General features: G+C 38.4%; 1 protein-coding gene across 3 annotated transcripts in view; it reads left to right on the top strand.

Moving 5' to 3' along the window:
* Window positions 1–16,976, top strand: part of LOC105283617 (neutral ceramidase) — a 43,294-nt gene extending 26,318 nt beyond the window's left edge. For all 3 annotated transcript variants that reach the window (XM_011346517.3, XM_011346518.3, XM_011346519.3), the window contains exons 8-15: window positions 7,035–7,157; window positions 7,248–7,442; window positions 7,831–8,061; window positions 8,367–8,462; window positions 8,786–8,956; window positions 15,712–15,827; window positions 15,993–16,161; window positions 16,414–16,976. In XM_011346517.3, the coding sequence (XP_011344819.1) occupies window positions 7,035–7,157; window positions 7,248–7,442; window positions 7,831–8,061; window positions 8,367–8,462; window positions 8,786–8,956; window positions 15,712–15,827; window positions 15,993–16,161; window positions 16,414–16,452 (1,140 nt within the window). In that variant the 3' untranslated portion in view covers window positions 16,453–16,976. The remainder of the gene's footprint in view (window positions 1–7,034; window positions 7,158–7,247; window positions 7,443–7,830; window positions 8,062–8,366; window positions 8,463–8,785; window positions 8,957–15,711; window positions 15,828–15,992; window positions 16,162–16,413) is intronic.
* Window positions 16,977–20,096: the final 3,120 nt, after the last annotated feature.

Consider the following 20,096-nt stretch of genomic DNA (forward strand, 5'->3'; position numbering starts at 1 on the left):
ACGCGCGCTAAACATCATCCAAGACCATGGATTACACGGAACATTCAATATAACACCCACAGAAAAGATTTCTGGACTTAATGCTATTACTCTTTAATCTATCATAAAATAAGATCGCTATAGCGACAATCATATTTATTATTGAAAAGAAGAATATTTTAATCTTGAATAGAAAATTCTAAAATCTAGATTAAAATAATCTTGGTGCTATCTCATTAATTTTCTCAGAAGGATTTAGATAAAAATTTGTAGCAATTTCAAAATATTCTTGATTTAAGAATATTGTGAGATCTAAAAGACATCTTATTCTATTCTTGTAACTTGTAATAAGAGAATTTGTAGAATCTGCACAAAACGGCCAATATTTATGTGTTGCAATCGAAAATCGGGAAAGTGTTTCTGTGTATTTCTGTGTTTCTGTTATTTACAATGAATAAGTGCAATATTTTACAAGAAATATTAAAAGATATGGAAATGTCTTATCTCGAATCTTATTTCTCAAGTAAGTATACATATATACTTAAAATAAAATATCTTTTAATATTTCTTGTAGAGTATTGCACTTATTCATTGTAAATAACAGAAACACAGAAATACACAGAAACACTTTCCCGATTTTCGATTGCAACACATAAATATTTGCCGTTTTATCCGAATAAAGGACGCAGGAGCGCCGAGCCGACGAGCGACTGTGAGAAAATGATGCGTCGACATCGACAAAAGACGGTAGCACATAGTTTCGCGCCTACTATAAAGTGGTGCTAATATCAAATTATTCTACATACAAGAATATATAAGCATAAATTTGTATATGTTACTCTTGTCTCAAGACAGTAAGACAATCTTATTTAATTCGAGAGAGAAGAATAGAAATTACTGATTTTAATTAAAAATTGTTTTATTTATATATTTTTTATACTTGTAATACGATTAAATTAGTCAAGAATATTTTTCGTCTTGTTATTAGAAATCCTTTCTGAGGGTGAAGAAACTCAAAGTTATCGCATTTCAATTATCATGGATCAAAGTCGATATATTAATTATCAATATTCCTAAATGTTGCGCAGTAATTTGGAAATGCGTTTACCTCCTCATTTGCAATTACGTCATGGATGTCGTCACCGCTGCTTTCTATAAGACGCGATGAGTTTCTCGTGCATTTCTGCTGCATGTATCGCGAGCGCTCGCTCGCTCGCTCGCTCAATCTTGCTTTCGTTACGCTCGCGAGGGTTGCATTTTATCGTTGCGTCGTTCCGTCGTCTTCTGATGAAAGTTGACTTGCTCGATTGATCCGCGTGTATGTTTCTGTTTCTGTCGACTGACTGCGTTTCCACAAAGTTACCGAAGTAGTACTATTCGCGGAAACTCACTCGTTTTCTTTGATAACGAGATCACGTTCGAAGTATCTGCGATTGGATGCTTAAACTGCGATCTGCGGTCACATTAAACGAACGAGAAACTTCATTAAAAGTTTAAAGCCGCACGCGCTCCAGATCGAGATCGCGGAGACGAATAATAAATTGCGTGGCATTGTGTTTGTCTGACCAACACGATGATCAATCTCGAGAGGGATGAACGAGTACCATAAATATCTAGAATGACGATTTATGATTAATTCAGTTCACTGCTCTACTGTTACTACTCGCAATTGTTTCTTAATTAATTTCCCACTTTTTTAACCATTTCGTTATAAGTATCCGACCAAGTCTTCAAGAAATATTGACCAGACTGCGATATAATATTCATATCGCTTTCTTCGCATTAGAGTTTACATTTTTCAAAATTTTTTAAGAAGCTTTTGTCAATGCACGACATCGAAAGAAGCTATCCGTACAACGGTGGCTTTGCAAGAAAAAGGCTTTCCGAATGGAAGGCCATGAATTTTTCATTGTACTTGAAAAGACAGTACGTCACGAGAGAATGCAATCGCTATTAGTTAAAACCTGGATGCAAAAATGTATTTTATGTGTATCTTCCCGCTCAGGATCATTACAACGAACGAAAAGTTCTGAGACATTTTATGTAAAAATATTAATCCTCGGGGGCTCACAGTATGCTTCTTTTAAATTTGTTGTAAGATTGCAATTTAAGCGGATCAGCTGGTTAATTAAAGTGTCTGCCATCAAAGCATTGTATTGCTTATCTTGACAAAGTATCCTAGAAGCATCTTAGCTCAAGCAGAAGAACGTTAGCATGATATTTCCGCGATGAAAGATACGATGCTATTTTCGCGAAACATTTCCGTTTGTAACTGTTTGTCAAAGTGCATTTAAATACCTCCGAGTTTGTTCCGTTCGAGACGCAGATCGTCTCGCTATTTATGGCAAACAGCGATTTCAGTGATATCACAATTATCTTCACACGCGATCGAGTTTGCTTGCGCGACAAGCGACAAAGCTATTATATTTGTCTTTTCTCCTGTCTTTTTCTCTCTCCTGTCTATCGGAAACTATCCCTGAAATCCGTCCTGAAAGGTTCGTTATGCGGTCGCGCAACAATGCAAGTAATTACATGGCGCCGCATCCGTTCAAACTCGCTCTTCGAGATATCGTTCGATTAATTGCAGGATCACCGTCCCGTGTATTCTTAATAGCGTCCGTAATGCAGTGATCATCCACGCGACAAGCGTTGAGAGAGATATGCGTCGTCTTTCCGTTGTGCTGCCATTAATAACTTGGCATATCGATTTATGCGCGCGCGATTCCGTCCGCCGCGTGTTTTGAAAGCGGACGCGCTCAGCGGGATCCAATTTTATCTTTAGACTCCGCACGTAACGAAACGCACGCTTAATTGCGAACGTACCAGTAATTATCAATGTAAATAAATATCAGCAATTATCGTTTATTGACAACAAACAAAATGAATTAAACATGTCGCGTGATCGTGACTGGCATTTAATCGTTTAATAAGTTATCGTCTCCGGGAAAGTTTTCGGTCTTTTCGAGCTAAATTATGGCGATATTGTTGGCTCCGCGCATCTCATTACGAAATTTCGATTTAAATATTCATACTTGTCTCTAGTGTAAGATTTGAATATTATGCCGCGGCCGTTAATACAGTAAAATTAATATTTATCAAAACGATACTTCCTGCCAAATCCTGTGTTGGGTGGCTGCCTAGATTAATGCGCAGCAGATGAAGCCTAATTTCTGTAATACCTATGCAAAATAAAATTCCCAGCGATTCGGCACATCTGACGTAACCCTCCTTTCTCTCAGACATCAATCTCATTGTGCGCTGTTACGTTTATCTCCCCAAGGTTCACGAAATTTTCCAAGTAACGCAAATCCGCTTATTGCTAAAATGGAATTTAAATTATGGAAATGAAACGTCGCAATTAAACTTTCATGGATTCGCCAAGCGCTACGCATCCATAGAAAGTTTTCATCGTACCGTTTGATGTTTCGTCAAGCATTATAAATACCGGTCCGATTGCGCAAGCAGTACGCAACAGTTTTTCGGATTCTCTTGCTTTTCTTTTACTCTTTTTCTTAATAATTTCTTAATATTGTTACGTAATAATTCGTAATTAGGAACAGAAAATTACTGCAAGCTTCAGTAACCAGCAGTAACATTTAACGAGCAGTGACATTCAAGGCGATATAAATGTCGCGATCGATACGAGTTCGTTCGATCCACAATCGAGTATTCGTGTTAATAGGAAAAACCTTTGATTAAGATCAATGTGTGGAGTCTTCCGGGTCGTGGTGTTCCCATGCCGCGAGTTCTCATTGTCACGAGTCGCGGAGCAAGGCTACCCGCCCATGTGGAAAGCTCTCAGCTCGTTAATATTGAATCTCGAGATGTAATCGATATTCCAGCTCGCGCGCCAAGAAGTTCGAAAAGATAATGGTCGGCAATCTGTGCGCGGGAGTAGGCGAAGAAACCACCATTACCATCACCAAGAGACCGAGGGAGTGATTGATTGGTCGATCCACCCCCGATGAATTCGGCAAATTTGACGAGCTCCACGTGCCATGTCGCATCCGGTGTATCGCGCGTGCGATCATTTCTGTATCGTAGGGATTTTGTATTTTTATTTTTATATATTATTTATTTTTTATTTATTTTTATTTTTATTTACACCTGCGAATTTAGATTATCTCGAAAAGCGACGTCGCGGCCGCGATAATGATAAATAAATGCGGCGGCTAGAAACGCTATCCGCCGAATGTCTCGCCGAACTCGCGTATCATCGTTTCACATTAATCTGCTGCTCGTGACACCATGCCATGATGAGGTAGAAACGAAGATACGATGTCCGGCGATGGGAAAGCTACTTGCGCCGCGCGTTACCTTCACGTGTGAATGTATTAGTCTGAGCAGTGTGTACTTAGCCCACTCGGACATCATTCGTCATCGTTTCCTCTCTCGCACTCACGCCCGCCGGAATATCTCGCGTCTCATCTCCGCGTACGACGCAACGGCACCTTCCGCCACTTACTTTCCCTCCGACAACGCGAGCGTAGTAAAGATGTCCGTCGGAGGTATTATACTCCATTGGATGGAGTCCGGCCTCGGCCGGATACAAATGATATCCGAACCACGCATTCCAGAAATCAACGTGGACCAAACCGAGAATGGAGAAAACAAATGGAAAGCTCGTTCGATGAAGCATATTCGTAACTTGAACGTTCGACTTTATGTAACTTTGCATTCAATCAACGCAAAAGAGTCCTAAAGTGATTTGTAGAAAAGTGAAGATTAAATCTGTCTCTAGTTGTGTAACATTGTTAACGTGCTTGAATGCGCGCTTCGAAAGAGCTGACATTACACGAACGTTCATGAAAGAAAAGTATAGCGAGGTAGCAACGGGAGTATTTGAACCTTGAATAAATCGCGCAGTAACAAGAACACCGTTAAGATCAAAGAGCAACTGGAACTACGTGGGACCCTGATACTGATGCATTATAATACAAAAAATACCATCAAAATATAGCACGGAAAGTCTGGATCACGGCGGTGACCGAATGCAAGCGAACGAATTATTAATAACCATTAGTTAGTTAGGGGCGAAAGCGGGTAATCAGAGGGATAAAGCGTATTCAGATATTATATTCACCTTGTCGCGTCCAGTGCTGATACGAACGAGCAGGGCAGCTTATGCGTATCAGGCATCGTAATGCAAAAGCCGGGATAATGCAAGCTCTACCGTAATAATCAACATATTCGCATGCTCTTTGAGCATGACGGGGGCACGACTGGCGAAGCCATCGTCAGTTTCGTGAAGACGGATTAGCATCATAAAGAGAAGAGAGGAACGGTTTCCACACCGCCGTCCGAGGAAGAGACCCTCGTATACGTGTACGTACGTGCATACGCACGGATGCGTTTCACGCGTGCTTGCTCGCACGCTCGCGTGGATTCCGCGCGCGTTGCAACGCGGCATTACGCGGATACGCGCCGTGTTTTACCTCCTTTACCACCGCCTCCTTTTTTTTCTCGCTTTTTGTCGAAACACCCGCACGCTTCCGCACCGGAGCGGGCATACGCATCGCGCGTCGGAGCGTTTTATTTCCTTGCTGTTCTTGAATTTCCGTTTTTGTTTGTTGTCAAGAACAGATCGTATAATATATCAACATTGTAATGAGATCTCATTGTAGTGTGATCAAATAGTATTCTGATATTATATTGATATTATATTATACACTTTTAATTTTATTATTCTGATATTATATTATACAATTTTAATGTAACAATAATTATGAAATCGATTATACATATATTCTATTGTCAGTCATATATGACTGCATTGTTATTCTGAATGTATTATCTCGTATTGTTTTCAATGCAAAGGACTCAAATGTTTTAAAATAATAGAGAAAAGAGATTAAACCATATGCCCCACGTGCTCCATACATTATGCTGTGTATTTTACATATAATTATAAAGAGAAATGACTTCTCTTTTATACTTATGCAATTCTACAGGATGCACGTGCGTATAATTCTTTATTACAATATTTCGCACATAATATGTTTTCAATCTTTTAATAAATATGATGAAATTATTATTACAAAGTGTTATTACGAATTGTATGATATTTGTTGCAAGATTGAAAATATATTATGTGTGAAATATTGTAATAAAAACTTATACGCGGATGCATTGATGAAATACATGTGGGTATTATATGCAATTTTTATGTTTAATCATTGCATCTAAAATGAAGCCCCAATTTTACGTTTTCCGTATTCACATATATTAATAATTAAATAATAATTAAAAAAGGATTATGATAAAAAATTGAATTATGTCATTACTAATCAATTAACAAGGTGCCAAAGTAGATTTAAGATTCTATAATTAATAATTTCAACCTGTAATTTCATATATTTTAACTTATGTTCAGCATGACGCATATATGTATATCAATTAATTATACGAGTTGCAGAAAAATATATGGAAACCGTATTAACGCGATTATATGAATGTAATGATGATTTGCAGCTCCTCTCGTAAATTATGCAACGGTTCGTTTTCATATTTCCCACGAAATTTCCTATAGAAATCCATTAATAACAGTCGCACGAAGTCAGTTTAATTTTGCGGTGAAGCTGACCACATCCGGATATGAAATTCGCTCCTTATTTCGATAAATACCACAAATATTGCTTTCGGTCTCTCCAACAGAAATATCTATTGATTGAAGCATACGTTATTGATTCGTACGTGAAACTTTCGTATATTTACGCGTCAGTAGCTTTCCTGTATAAGATAATCGAGGACCGCCATCGCCGAGAATTTTTACAATCAACGCGGCTGAACGCGTTTTACGCTCATTTATTAAATGGGCAGTTTTCATCGCGATCGTAATTAAATTTTGCTTTCGTGTTTTCATTCTAGTCGTAGAAACGTGCAAGTAACGAAAGAAAGATAGATTGTTCCCTTGACGCACTCGCATGCACTGTAGATGCAAGCGCTGTAGGTAGAATTAGCTAGAATTCCTTTGGGAGACACAGGCGTGCAATAATTCTCGTTCTTTTAACGTGCCTTTCCTCATCTTTATGTCGATCTTTCTTGTCACTTTGCAGAAATTATGGCAAAGTGGTGAAGCCATGGAAGTGGTTGGACCGGTGCGAGTAGTACATCAATATGTCAACATGCCGGAGCAGACCGCCGAGTTCTTTAACGAGACCACAGGCAAGCTCGAGGAGGTGACTAGCAGTCTTATTAGTCTTATCATGAGACCGCCGTAAACTTGAGAGGAAACCTGATGAAGACGACTTATCTCGTTTTATCAACAGGTACGTGGCTGCATATCTGCAATGGGCTACAGCTTCGCGGCCGGTACCACTGATGGACCCGGCTCGTTCGCTTTTGAACAGGGAACAACGACGCCCAATCCACTCTGGAATGCGGTACGAAATTTCCTGGCCGCCCCAACGGCCGATGATATTCGTTGCCACGGCGCGAAACCCATCCTGCTCGCCACCGGACGGGTAAGTCTATTTTTTCCTTTTTTTTCTTTGGAATCATGCGATGGAAAATTCATCGCGGCGCCACGAGGGTGAACCATCATGTTACGCGTGTCGGAATATGGAATTATCGCAATTATACGTGCGATTAGCGAGATCGCACCGCACGTAGATAGGTGTCAGATCCTTCTCACAGATACTGCGTAACAACGGAGAAAAACCGACAATAAGATCCGACGTGAATTATCATGTCTCGATAAGTAACGAGTCGCGATTTGTATGGAGAAGCGGAAATGTTCGTATTACGTGAGCGTATCGTGGCGCGTATAATTGCGACGTTCCGACGCTACGGAAAAGACTGCCGCGAATCGGAGTTCCTGAGGCTTCATCGCGCGATGTTTCCTCCCTTTAGATGAGGCTGCCGTATCAATGGCAGCCGAAAATCATTTCGACCCAAGTGGCCGTAATCGGGAACGTTGTCCTCGCCGGAGTGCCCGGTGAATTTACAACAATGTCCGGAAGAAGATTGCGAGAGGCTATCAAGAAAGTCATGAACGATGCGTCCGACGACGAAACGTCCGTAATAGTCGCGGGGCTCTGCAATACTTACAGCAGTTACGTAACCACTCCCGAGGAGTATCAGGTGAGCTGTTCATTGTTATTACTAAGACACATACACTTATATGGGAATTAAGGGGGAGGGAAAGAAGTTCTCGCATGGAACGTGTCGGTCTGGCACGTGCGATTTCCATATAACGTCCGTACAATTTTCAATCTTGAGGAGAACACCCTCCCAACGAAATGGAAATGTAAATAGCTCGTAAAGAGCCATTAGGGGCAAACTCAATGGTGCTAATATGGCACTCCAAGTTGCAACTTCATTTCTATGTGAAATGCATCCTGATGCATAATACATATAATAATGGCTGTTGAATTATTAACTTTCAGATACAGAGGTACGAAGGTGCGTCGACAATATACGGCCCGCATACGCTTACGATTTACTTGAGGCAATACCAGGAGTTAGTACAAGCAGCCATCAACGTGAGTAAATGTCATACATATCTTATACTAGCATCCCCCGTCACGCAGGCTTCGCCCGCGATATTATGTGTAGAATTCAATAAAAACACATTTTACTCCTTCTCACCCGTTAGGGGTGGAATTTCGGAAAACCCACCCTTAGTAAGCACCTACGTAATAGTAGGAATATACCCTTAAAATTTCAAGTCGATGGGTGCAGTGGTTCGGGCTGCACGTTGATGAGTCAGTGAGTGGTATTTGGCTTATATATATATATAGATTTCAATATATCGGATAAAATTTATAATTGTCCTCTACATTTAATCATATTACATGTGTCGCAGAAAAAAACGATTCCGCCAGGGCCATCGCCGCCGGAGTTGCTAAAAAGCAATTTGATCAGCCTTGTGCCTCCCGTCTTATATGACACTCCGAGATGGCGACGCAACTTTGGGGACGTTATTCAGCAGCCGCAGAAAGTCGCATCGCCGGGTGACACCGTCGCGGCAATCTTCGTAAGTATTCTCCTCGCGTTCTCCCATTATCTCGGGAAATTAATTCTCGGTGACTTCCCACGTGAAAATCGTCGCTCGGCCTTTTTAATTAAACGATCATTGATTGGCGAGTTGCATCGAGTCCATATTAGTATAAGAAGATTAGTATAAGAAGTAATTGGATTTGGAGAAGGGGAGAGAATAGGGTCAGGGGTAGTTCAGCAGATTACATAAACCGCGCGTGATTTTATTTTTGAGAATAACAACGAGCAAATTGCTTTTCATTTCGAGTCATTTAGCGAAAGTGCGAAATGGACCAATTACTATGCAGCCCGACGCACATCGATTGTCTGTAAACATCGCAATAATGCAGCTCTAATACGACGGAACGTGTGGCGAATTGCTTTCGGATAACTAAAGCCGTTAGCCAAGGCCGTGCATTGCAACAATAGCACAATTTGCGAATTCGCGAATTCGCGATAGCCGTCTGAGTTCCTGGAAATTATACGCTTATTGTTACATCTCGCATATTGCGTTGTTACCGCCGTTATCGAGATAATTAAACTGCTCAAATATTATGTAATTTTACATTATTCTCACGCAGAAAAAAAGGTGTGAAGTTAATTATTCATCGCATATATTTTTATCCCTAAAAAACCTTTTTAAAAAAAGAAAAAATATATACGCCAAGTACATAAAAACTCCCAACTTGTCAAAACTCAAAACTAAATATGAAATCAATAATTAACTAGCCAAGTATCTAGAAGCAGTTTGAGTATTTTACCCAAACGTTTTCCATGCATACTCTCTTATCGCATGACGACATTGAAGTACTTGGCGTGCCCGAATCACATTAAAACGTCCTGTCCTACCTATAAGAGACACAAAATCATTTGCGAGTCATTATTGAAAATCATGAAGATACAAGATACAATACAAATCAAGATATTGTACAAATTTACAAGATTTACAATATTTACAAGAATACATGACCACTGCGATCCGGGCACGCCAAGTACTTCAATGTCGTCATGCGATAAGAGAGTATGCATGAAAAACGTTTGGGTAAAATACTCAAACTGCTTCTAGATACTTGGCTAGTTAATTATTGATTTCATATTTAGTTTTGAGTTTTGACAAGTTGGGAGTTTTTATGTACTTGGCGTATATATTTTTTCTTTTTTTAAAAAGGTTTTTTAGGGATTATCTTTTACCAAAATGCAGTAGTATTATTGATGTATTTTTATCTTATACTATCTTACCGGTTTGCATTAATGCTGCAATACTGTATCCGATACATAATGTACTAAGGCCCAATTTTTTCACCTCTCGATAACTTTATCCAAAAGATATCTCGTAGAATCAGTTTTCTTCACCTTTGTAATCTGACAGAATATGGTAATTTATAATAACATTCTAGACACTTTGTGTCAAAAGTGAGTAGTATGAAGAATAGCTATCCGTTAAATACGTAATCAGAGGTTTCAATGAAGAAATAAATTTTTAGTTATCTGGAAGATAGCTATTGAGAGGTATGAAGAAACCGAGCATAAGTGGAGAATGATAAAGGAAGAGAGATATCAGTGTGTTAGTTATCTCTGAAAGAGTTTTTTATTTTCTATGGATATTGCGGATACAAGTGTTGTATACCGATACTTTTGTTTTGTTCGCTACCGCGTCGCTTGAATGAACTTATTGGATTGGATATTGTCGTCCCCGTCGCCGTCCGGCGACGCTGACGCAGCGCGTCTCTGCGCCACCGCCTTCGTGCTGCGCTGGCGCCCAGCGTCTCTGCGCTGGCGCCTCTGAAACGCTGGCGCCTCTAAAACGCTGGCGCCTCTGAAAAGCTGGCGCCTCTGAAACGCTGGCGCCTCTGAAACGCTGACGCCTTTGAAAAGCTGGCGCCTCTGAAAAGCTGGTGCCTCTGAAACGCTGGCGCAGCTACGCTGGCGCCTCTGAAACGCTGGCGCAGCTACGCTGACGCCTCTAAAACGTTGGCGCCTCTGAAACGCAGGCGCCTCTGCTGCGCTGGCGCCTCTGAAACGCTGGCGCCTTTGAAAGCTGGTGCCTCTGAAATGCCGGCGCCTCTGTTGCGCCGCGCGTCTAAAACGCTGGCGCCTCTGAAACGCTGGCGCCTCTGAAAAGCTGGCGCCTCTGAAAAGCTGGCGACTCTGAAACGCCGGTGCCTCTGCTGCGCCGCGCGTCTAAAACGCTGGCGCAGCTACGCTGGCGCCTCTGTTGCGCTGGCGTCTCTTACGCCGTCGCCGTCGCTGTCGCCGTCCGGCGACGTGAACCTATCGTACGTATGTGAACGCGCTTTTAGGGACAAACTCGCTTTGCTTGTGTGCGTGCGAGCGTACGTACGTGAGTCTGAACCTGAATCTGGAGAAGAATGAAACGTCACAAGTGTTGCATACGATTACGGTATCTGAGGATGGAGTGCACCAATTTTTTTCGAAGTGGTCGCAATCGAAAGCTTGCATCCACATTATGTTATAAAAGTATCGTTAGATTTTTCGGTACGTCTTTAGTTCCTGAGATATTGTAATCAAAAGTTTATTTGACATGAATTTAACGTAAAATTCCGGATAAACTACTTGGTAGCGCGCGACGTCTATGCAGTGGCTCTCATTGCTTGGAACCTTGTTCTTTATGTACTTGGCGTCGCGACGCTACCGCGTCGCTTGATAATGTGATTTGATGTTGTTGAATATTGATAGTTTAGTTGTGCTTCATTTAAAATGAGTCAAATAATGTATACGAGTGAATGCGAGAGACAACGCTAATCAATGTAAGCTCAATTAGTCCGGATATAGCGATCTCTCAGGATCATTCGAGAAACGTCGAACCACATTATTACTCATGCGCAAACATGTGGATCACAATCGTTTCTACCCAAAGTTGGGCACTCGCATTTCAGTAGTCGATCGATAAAGACGTGTTTCGTAATCCACATTGAAGTTCATTGTTCTTTCTTGTACTTGAGTTACTTCTTTCACATAATCCTCATAATCCTTATCAAATGTGAATAGTGAAAAGGCGGGAATTTAACTACTGGCTTTCGTGCGCGTTTCACGGCTTGTCGATACAATGTCATGAACATAATACAAGACGTACTATCAGAAACGCGGATAAAAGAAGACCACGTCCTGTTGATGGCCTTTCCCGAGTTTCGTTTCATCGTTTTACCTTCTGCATCCTTTATTTCAGCACTACAGCCTGTAATACGAGTAAATAAACACGCGTCAGGTGACTTCAATCCATTAGAAATCAAGTTGCACGTAATGCTTAGATACAATTACTCGATTAATTGCCAGGTGAGGGGAAGAGGGTAAGTTAAATCAAAGATTATAACAATAGGGTGAATGCACCGTTTGTGGCCATTGCGCCTATTTTGGCCATCTTCGTCATTTATTAAGATTTTCTAAGTTATAGGGTTGGCTGTAGTGCGCAGCAATTGCGAAATGAATATATAAATATATCTTACACAATTTTATATAAATTGCTGCGCACTACAGCCAACCCTAACTTAGAAAATCTTAATAAATGACGAAGATGGCCAAAATAGGCGCAATGGCCACAAACGGTGCATTCATCCTACATATTATTTGGTCAAATGACAAATATGCATCACGTATGTATATTGCTTGTCAACCATATTCATCATAATTGATGTTTATTTAATTGATGTTTGGTTTTTAAGCAAAACATAATAATATATGCAAAATCTACAGTCTCTCGTTCATTGTAATTAACATTTGATATCATGCTGGAGATACAGCCCAGACAGCACAAAATGTCCTCAGGATCATCCTGAATATGTCCAGGACGATTCAGGATATTTCGAGGATGTTTTAAGACAGTGATGTTCGAAATGGGATATTGCAACAGGAGTAGAGGGGATGGCTGGTCACGTACACAGACAACGTCCATCCGTCCGTGAGCGTCGGGCAACTTCGGGCTTCGGGCAGTGCCGCTCAATTCTGAATACGGCGTGACCAGCTGATTCACCTTTATTTCTATTTATTTTGATATGTATATACCCAGCAAATACAAAATATAACTATTATATAACACAGAAGTAACACGTAATATAACAACTGTTATATGTTATTAATGTTGAGGTTGCATAATTTACTTTGTAGCTGCAATATAACTGCGTTATAAAACTGTTATATTGCTCTGTTATACATTGGTTATAATAATATAACCGAAATATGCGATATTATATAACTGTAATATTTGCATATTATGCCTATGTTATATATCATTTTTAACATTCAGATGTCGAGTTGTCCGGTAGATGGCTTCGTTTCTCGCATGCAAAATATAATACAAAATATATATAGGAACGGTGATCACGGCAGGGCACAACTTGTATCGTAAGTCCATTTCTACGATAAAGTGGTACATTTTTGAACGAATAATAAATAAGAGGAAAGTACGAACTTGTACATAACGTTTAGGAAAATAAATTAAACATGCACCTGTAGTTGTAGAGAGAAAGAGGAAGAAAGAATAAATAATATATATTCCATTTATATAACATTTAAATAACATTTTAGTAACACGTTATATTATTGTTATATTACTGCAATTTCGTTTGAGTGGGAAATTACAACTAACATATACGTTACATGTAACGAACATGTTATATTGCGTGTTACATTCTGTTATATTATGGCAATATCATTGTTATATGACTGTATTTGCTGGGTATATATAATTTTATTCTTAATAAAATTATATTATATATAATAAGAATAAAATTATATTATTATTATATATAATATAATTGTATTATATATACAATTAATTCTATTTACTTTTATATAAATAAAATTAATTTTATATAATAAAATTATATTATGTATAATAAGAATAAAATGATATATAATAATATTGCAATATACATATAATAAAAATATATATTATATATAATAAAATAAATAATTTCACTTCAATTAATTTATAGAAATTTTATTTAAATTACTACAGTTAACTTAAATGTGTGTGTGTGTGCGCGCGCGCGCGCACACACACACACATACATTTAATTTTTAACTGTATTAATTTAAATGAAAGTTAAGTTACCTACGTTATATATATATATATATATATAGTATGAGAATCAGCTGGTTACGCCGTATTCAGAATTGAGCGGCACTGCCCGAAGCCCGAAGTTGCCCGACGCTCACGGACGGACGGACGTTGTCTGTGTACGTGACCAGCCATCCCCTCTACTCCTGTTGCAATATCCCATTTCGAACATCACTGTTTTAAGATATGATTCTAAATTTGTTTTATGAAAATTTAGTATGCATTTATAATTATTTTCAATTATGTAGAATATTTAACATAATTAGAAATTTTGAATATTGTAATAAAATATAAATATCCCATAAATATCCATTGGATAACCACAGGATGTTTGTAAAATATATGGCCTGTCTATATTATGTCAGATAGCTTATAACGTTCTAAAATTATCCTAAACACATCCAGGATATCTTGAGATTCCCACCTCTAATTCACCAAGCGACCGATAGATGGCCAGGCCAGGCGTGACGTTCTCGCAAGAAACATTTGCGTTATCGCCTTATAAATAACCATCCAGAAAACCGATCCAGTACTCTTTTCTTCTTCTTTTCTTTTGAAATCATTATTGCTTGAAGTGATATCTCATTCCAAAAGAGTGAGATTCCACTACACGAAATTTAGAGAGTAATTCATAAAATATAAAAATCTATTTTTTTACAAAAATGTGACTTAACTCTGTCTATCTTTGAGGCACTGGTATATAGAATTGATAAATACCCATACAGCACAGAAATCAATTAGGACATATATCCTGTGGACGTCCCTGCAACGTCCCCTGGAGCTTCTGTGCTGTATGGGTTTCGTCCTTGAAACGTACGAATAATATCCCAAATATATCCTATAGAAATCCTTAGGATATTTCATAGGATTTCCCTCGATATTCCAGAGGATCATATACGGCTATCATTTCCTTTTCCTCGGGACATCCAGAGGAGATCCGAGGATTAAAATGGGATATCCTCAGGATATCACACATGTACGTCCTGGATGTTCTTCGGATGTCCTTAGGACATCCTTGTGCTGTCTGGGAGTAGAAATGCTGCGAAGTTTAATTTTATGTATTATGTTCATGGTTTTGTTAAATGCATGAAACGGCGCCCAGTTATTATTATACATCGGGAATGGAAATCACTTAGTATTAATCGTGGCGAATCTGCGTTTCTGTCTTGATTAAATTACGCGATAAAAGGCAGCAGGATATTTTCCCGCGCACGCTTACTCTCATAATGCTTGGAAAATAGTTGCTCTCAGGTGTCGCGCGGCGCGAACGGATTGAGTAATCGTAAATTGCTTTCTGGCAATAATTTCCGGTAGCGCGATACGCGAGATGCATCGAGAAAGTTGACGCAAATGAATCGCAGTCCGTAAGTCACGCGAGAATCGCGATTCGCGCGAGACCAGTTTCAAACTTTTTCCAGCCTTACCTTCTATTGATCGTCCCAGCAAACGATTCCGTTTACGACAGTCGCTTCCGATAGCAGCTGCGATATGTAAAATATGGTCACTTCGCCTTTTTTTCACTTGAAACGATGCACGTACCTTGCGACGATAAAACTGGCGAGATCTCCGCTCACACTGATTTCCAATTTAACGTTTGCGTGTTTAATTACGATTAAAGTTAAGATAACGATTATAAAGAAATGGCACGATTGTTTACGTTCTGTTATGCATTACAGGTTTCAGGACATCCTCGAAACAATCTGATGACGGATGGCTCATTCTTGACTGTGGAGCGATTAGGTGATGACGAAGTTTGGATACCAGAGGCCACAGACGCCAATTGGGAGACCAAGTACGTACACCTCTGAAATCACACGTTGCGCATTTATTTTGACTTGATATACTCGCTGACAGTGACGTTTCAATTTCGAACAAAAATTGCAATTTTTTTCTCTTTTTTTCAAATATTGTTATCTGAAGCATAGTCGGATAAAATTGGATACATGTGCGTTTCTAGATTTGTATGGACGAGGACTTCCGTGATATTGGGATCGAGTCAGGTGACCATTACGTGGGAAATCCCGCAGAACGTTAAACAGGGCGAATATCGCATCAGACATAATGGTTATTATCGCTATATCCTCGGTGGCGTGTATCCTTATTACGGCGTCACAAATCATTTTCAAGTGAGTTAATGCTGCGTATCAAACATACGTCTGTTCATTGTTGTGCAGTCATTAAATAATAAAATATAAATTACAGAACTCCAAGTGCATTTAGTGTACATTGTTACAGTTATTATTAATAAGAATTTATGAAATAATTATGTATATTATGTATAATGTGTAATATATAATGTATAGTGTATAATATTATACAGTAATTGTGTGTTAATTGCATATAATTGTGGTGCATTAAATGAGTTATTACTGTTGCAGGTAAAAGTTCCTGATTCAAAACTACGCAGATATGGATAATCGCTTGGTGCTTCGCACGTGCCTTCATAGTCAATAGGAAAATTATTACGCTTAATTTAGAATCGAATTAATCTCGATTCAAGTGTAAATAAATGTTTCCTTTGGTCAAACGATGAAATTTAAAAATTGCATAAAATACGAACCAAATTTTTCTGGTTGGGAGATTATCGCGTGACTTTACTGTACAAATCTTTACACATAAAGTAAATTCTGTTCCGTTTCGTTCCATTTATTATCCAAAATAAATGTAATTCCTCAGAGTTAGCGATTTTGCAATATTTGTCTATAATGATTTATAGAATACTCGTGTGACTTATTGGGTTGTAATAAAAGCTCATAGCACTTAATTCTTTTTATGAAGTAGATGAAAAATTTCGGAAAGAATCATGAAGCTGCCACAAAGTTGCCAAATCGTAGTGGAACAAAACGGCGCGTATAGAACGTAAGATTATTTTCGAGCTTAGCCAAGAAAGTGCTATTATAAAACTAACTACCTACTTAGCAATAAATCGATATTACCGTTATCTTGTGTCGACAAAATTTTTCTTTTCGTCATAATCATTTGCAGAGAATTGAAAATTTAAAAGGAATAAAGAAAGGTAAATAAAAAGAAATATAAGAAAAGAATTGTAGAGATATATACTTCATTAAAACATATTTTGAAAATAAAAATAAAATGGGATAATTTTATTTTACATAATTATTTTTCTATACTTATACAATTTCTCTTATTTATAAATTCCACCGAACATTCTGTTCGTCAAACATAATGAAGTATCCGCAATTATACCCAAGTTGCAATATTGCAAATACATTAATTAATTAAACATTTCAGATGACATCGCTATGTTTTAGTATTATACTATTTCTAATTGCAATCACGTTTACGAGCGAGATACTAACTTAAGAAAGTTCTAATCTACAAAGCAACACTAACGTTGAATCTAATTTAATTACAAGTATTTCCCGATTTGGATGTCTAACTTTCAAACTACATCCGCTAAGAGCAAGTGAATGTCAAGGAAATGTTATTATAATAGTATTTAATAATTCCTACTTTGTGAGAAATTCTTGTGCCAAAATGTTTTGCGTTACAAGAATGTTAAAATAACAATCACACTTTCTTAGATACCGTAATTCTGCATGCAAATATTTGGAAGTATGAAATGCGATATCGTTGACAAATAATTTTGTCGTGTGATCTCTCTTTATCTAGTTCCTTACATTTCGTGAATATCATAATATCGTATACATATATCGGATACATAATATCATAATATATATTTTCTTATACCGATCATAATTTGGACACGTTGCATGTCGTGAGAAGTAAATAAGATAAACAGATACAATTAATTTAACGCTTCGCCATTTACTTGGATAATAAATACATTTATCATTTCAATTGTGTGTCACAGAATACAGTATGAATCAAGAAAATCCCATCATAAATGTATTTCCGAGGAGACTCGTAAGATCCTTCGGTACATTAACAATGCTACAACTAAGATCTCAATTTGCGCTTTCAGCAGTTCGGATTGCATAATCATCACATTTTCTTCTCTTCCGAGATTTTTCTTAAATATCAAGATCTTCTTGAGAGAAAATAGCATTTCCTTGTGTGAAGAAAAGGTCACATCGCGAGGAGAGACATTCCATCCGTAGCTTCATTTCGAATTTCTGTACATCAAAAACGATTAATTTCTCGCTTCAAGAGCGCTTAATACATATTATTTAATATGAAAATCATTACTTACAATATTTCATAATTCGATTATACAAATTCGATCTCCTCTTCTTAATTTAATTAACTTTTCACTCAATTTAATTAATATTGACCGATATTTTTATAAATTCGTATCTATACAAGATATTAATTACAGGCAAAATTATATTAATATATATTAAATCAGTTCTTCAGTTTAGCGAAACAATTAAATATCACGCAATGCATCCAAATGCACCGAAGCTAGAGAGTTGTTCATTTCTGCGCATGATACCATGCGCTATTAAGCACGGCCGATTTTGTATTCGAGTGCACCGGCCCGACAAACAATCTCGGACGAGAATAACTGTTCCAGTATGTTCGCGGATGTACTGAAACCCTGCTAAACAGCTGACACTTCAGAACAGGAACTTCTACAAACTACTAAATGACAAGGGTAATTGACTGCTCGAAGGATTACGGCGGAAATAAAAAGACGAGCCGGAAAGAGACGCAAAGTGGAGTGGATCGACGAGGGGTCGGCTGAGCGATGTCAAAAGTGAAGCAAGTGCCATTTAGTTAAGAGAGGCCGTCGTGTTGCATTACGGCCCCTGATGTCTCTTCGACCGGTTTGGTCTTTAAGGTCACCATCGAATCTTGCCGTGAAAACATATCGAGTGATATGGCTCTTCACCCTGGCCCGATAACGTTATCGTTCCCGCGCGTACAGGTCGCTCCAGACATCATGACATTATTATCGGGATGAGAGTGCGAAAGATAATAGGTAATCCACTCCGACGTGTCGTTATGGCGTTTCGATAATCTCATGTCGTCCGCGCATTCTTTTAAGATATAAGCAATAAATCCCACATTTAATCGCAACAAGTGCGCTTCGTTTAATTAGCACTTTCGTGTAAACGCTCTCGATAAGGCAATCTTTTAGATATGAGCCTGCTCTCGAGGCGCCTCCAGAGTAACTCGATAAAGTGGATAATTAAATTTCACACTGCAAAACGAACATTGCGAAGCCGAACGTATATTTGAACGTGATTTGAATTTTCGCGGAAACGTACGCAATTTTACATTTATTTATAATGTACAATGAGGCGTACGTATGGCACGGAAGTGCACGTGATTGCGAAAAGCTTCACTAACGTAGCAGTTTTTTAATTAACGTTCTTGCCGTAATAATCACGTTCCCTGCCGTGTGTATCATTTTCGGTACACACTGAAACTCATTTTCAGGCCAAGTACTATTTTTATCATTGGTAGATAAATGTAAAGTATTGGTAGATAATTTTTACACATTTATCAACCTTCACAACGTGTATCGTTTTTAGTGCACATAGCCTGAAAATGACAAGTATTCAAAAACGGCTTAGCAGAGAACGTGTTAAATAATTGCCTGTCGTATTTTTATCTCGTATTTCTAGAAATATGTTAAAATAAACGTAAAACGCTCCAATGTTTCGATATTAGATTTGACGTTGTGCAACCTGCAATATTTGAGAAGAAACAGGGAAGTAAGTTGGAAAACTTGGAAAATTTTTAATGAGTTGCAAAAATTGTAAGAAAGAGATGCAGTAAATAAAACGCGGAAGAAACAACATTAATAAGTTGCACAAAATAAATAACGTTATTTGCATTTAATTTGCGGAAACAGGACTTCGAATGGCAACATGTTTTACTGAGGCAAACGCGAGTCTCGTCCGGAAAATACTATTCTGGTATTTCGGGTCTACGATTTTGCTGATTAATGTATGTGGATAATCGATTAATTACGTAACCCGGGAGATTCACTGCAACAACATAAGAATCTTTACGAGATACGTGAGAATAAATCGCAGAGGCGATATCCTCTTGTTTGTACTAAAAAATCCGGCCGCATTTACATATTTAACATGACACTGTCCTCTTTGAAAAATCATAGAGATATAAA

Source organism: Ooceraea biroi, chromosome 4, assembly GCF_003672135.1.
Source record: "Ooceraea biroi isolate clonal line C1 chromosome 4, Obir_v5.4, whole genome shotgun sequence".
Classification (NCBI taxonomy): Eukaryota; Metazoa; Arthropoda; class Insecta; order Hymenoptera; family Formicidae; genus Ooceraea; species Ooceraea biroi.